Source organism: Trichinella spiralis (genome assembly GCF_000181795.1).
Source record: "Trichinella spiralis strain ISS 195 chromosome Unknown Scfld284, whole genome shotgun sequence".
Classification (NCBI taxonomy): domain Eukaryota; kingdom Metazoa; phylum Nematoda; class Enoplea; order Trichinellida; family Trichinellidae; genus Trichinella; species Trichinella spiralis.
Genome location: NW_003527223.1, coordinates 1 through 2,051, shown reverse-complemented (window position 1 = coordinate 2,051; position 2,051 = coordinate 1). Strand labels below are relative to the sequence as shown.

The 2,051-nt window shown below is 36.2% G+C and overlaps 1 protein-coding gene across 1 annotated transcript; it reads left to right on the top strand.

Moving 5' to 3' along the window:
- Positions 1-27: 27 nt before the first annotated feature.
- Positions 28-1,068, top strand: Tsp_13690 (phosphatidylinositol 4-kinase type 2-alpha). The gene has a single exon (XM_003370943.1). It carries the CDS (start codon positions 28-30, stop codon positions 1,066-1,068), a length of 1,041 nt encoding a protein of 346 aa, XP_003370991.1.
- Positions 1,069-2,051: the final 983 nt, after the last annotated feature.

The following is a 2,051-nucleotide window of genomic DNA, read 5'->3' as shown; positions in this document are numbered from 1 at the left end:
CAGAAAATTGATTTCCAATTTTCCTGCATGAAAAAAATCCATGAGCAAGCTGTGAAAAATGGTTTTTTCCCTACGAGAATAGAAGACAGTTCATTTGGATCGTATCTGGTATTGGACGAGGAGAAAAATCGCGTGGGCATATTTAATCCCAAGGACGAAGAAGAATACGCCACAAGAAATCCAAGCCGAATAGGATGGCTTCAGAAAATGTTTCGTCTATGCTGTCCACGCAGAGGTTGCATTTTAGCAAATCAAGCTTATTTGTCTGAAGTCGGTGCATCAATAGTTGATGAGTGTTTGGATTTGAAAATCGTGCCGAAAACAAAAGTAGCCTACCTGGCTTCACCGACATTCAACTATTCTTCGGCGGAGAAAAGAAAAGCTGAACAACAAAGAGAACATATATCTGGTGTGAATCTTCCCGATAAGGTGGGTTCGTTGCAATGTGTAGTGGAAGGCTTTCAACCGTGTACATTTTGGTTGAAGGTATTTGCTTCAAAAAAACTGTTGGACGATGAGCTTAAATATGAGCTGCAACTGCTGTTTGAACGGGTAATAATTTTGGATTATATCATTCGCAACACGAATAGAACCGCAGAAAATTTACTAATTTCTTATAATGATACAAGAAAAGGCGACGAAAATTATGCAGTTAATATGGCAGCCGTCGACAACAGATATGCATTTCCTTACAGACATCCTAGACGTCGACGCCCGTACACGTATTACTGGGCGACTTTACCGTTAGCAAAGAGGCCATTCAGCAATGAAACTCGATCATTTATTTTGCGAAGGTTAAATGATGCGAAACGTATGTCTTCTCTCTTTGAACATTTAAAAAAGTTATTTGAACTTGATGAGAACTTTGACCCGGATTATTTCAAGCTGCAAATGATGCTTATGCAAGGCCAAATTTTCAACTTAAAAATGGCACTTGAAAATGGAGAGACACCATACGAGCTAGTAGAGAGGTGCCCCATTTATGTCCATACACATCCGGATGACATAACTTTACCTATGAACATTGTCACGGATAAGACTTTGCATTTGATGAAAGGCAAATATTGAAACTGATATTTATTTTTAAAAAATATTTACAATAATAATAATATTATTATTAATATCATCATTGTCGTTTTTATTGTTATCATTATTATCGTGAAATTATATGAACTATATATTTTTATTGATAATCTGATTTATTAACTGTTATAATTAATAAACTTATATCATTGTTTTACATTGCTGGTATTATAACAGTTGGGTGGTTGCATTTTGCGCCCATGTAATCAATCATGCAGAATTTCATTTGCGATGGTTATTTTTTGGTTTTTTCCACTCTTGCGTTACACTTTTCTGAAGTATGCACCTTCAATATTCATTCATTATCGTCAGCATAGGTTTTTACATTTATTTCCGTTGTAAATGACGCAGCAGCGATAACGGCTGTTCGTTTTCCATTCCACACCAAGACCTCACGATTGAACGACTAGACATTTTGCTTGTTCGTAACCGTTCAAATTCACTAATTATTAGCTGTTGACCTCATTGGGCTTCATCTGGATTAATGAGCTCAATCTAAGCCGCTCATCTGTGGCGAACATTGACCGGCTAAATTCAGTATCAATGTCTGTTTCGCCGTCATTTCTCATTCAAAATTTTTTCTCAAATTCCTCACCTTTGCAAAACAGTCAGTATTGCTTGCATTGTAAAGCCGTTGATGATTGTGGAACGGTAAGCGATGAATAATTTCTGACGGTAACGGTTTCACGTGTTCTTTCATTTAAATTTCGAGTTGAATTGAAAAAAATGCTATGACCCCAATATAAAATACTTTTGAAATTTTGTTTAGTTGAATTGTGCCTTTTGAACAATAAGTTTAATGAAAACTGCTGCAACGCTGTCCAAATTATCTCTTTTGCACCATATCGAATCGAAACGCGTCAGTGAAAAATTCTTTAAATTACAAAAGTGCCTTTCGTATCATCAGACAGAATGTATGCATTCTATCATCTGCAGCCATCTTGGCAATGTTTCGAACCGAATTTTTT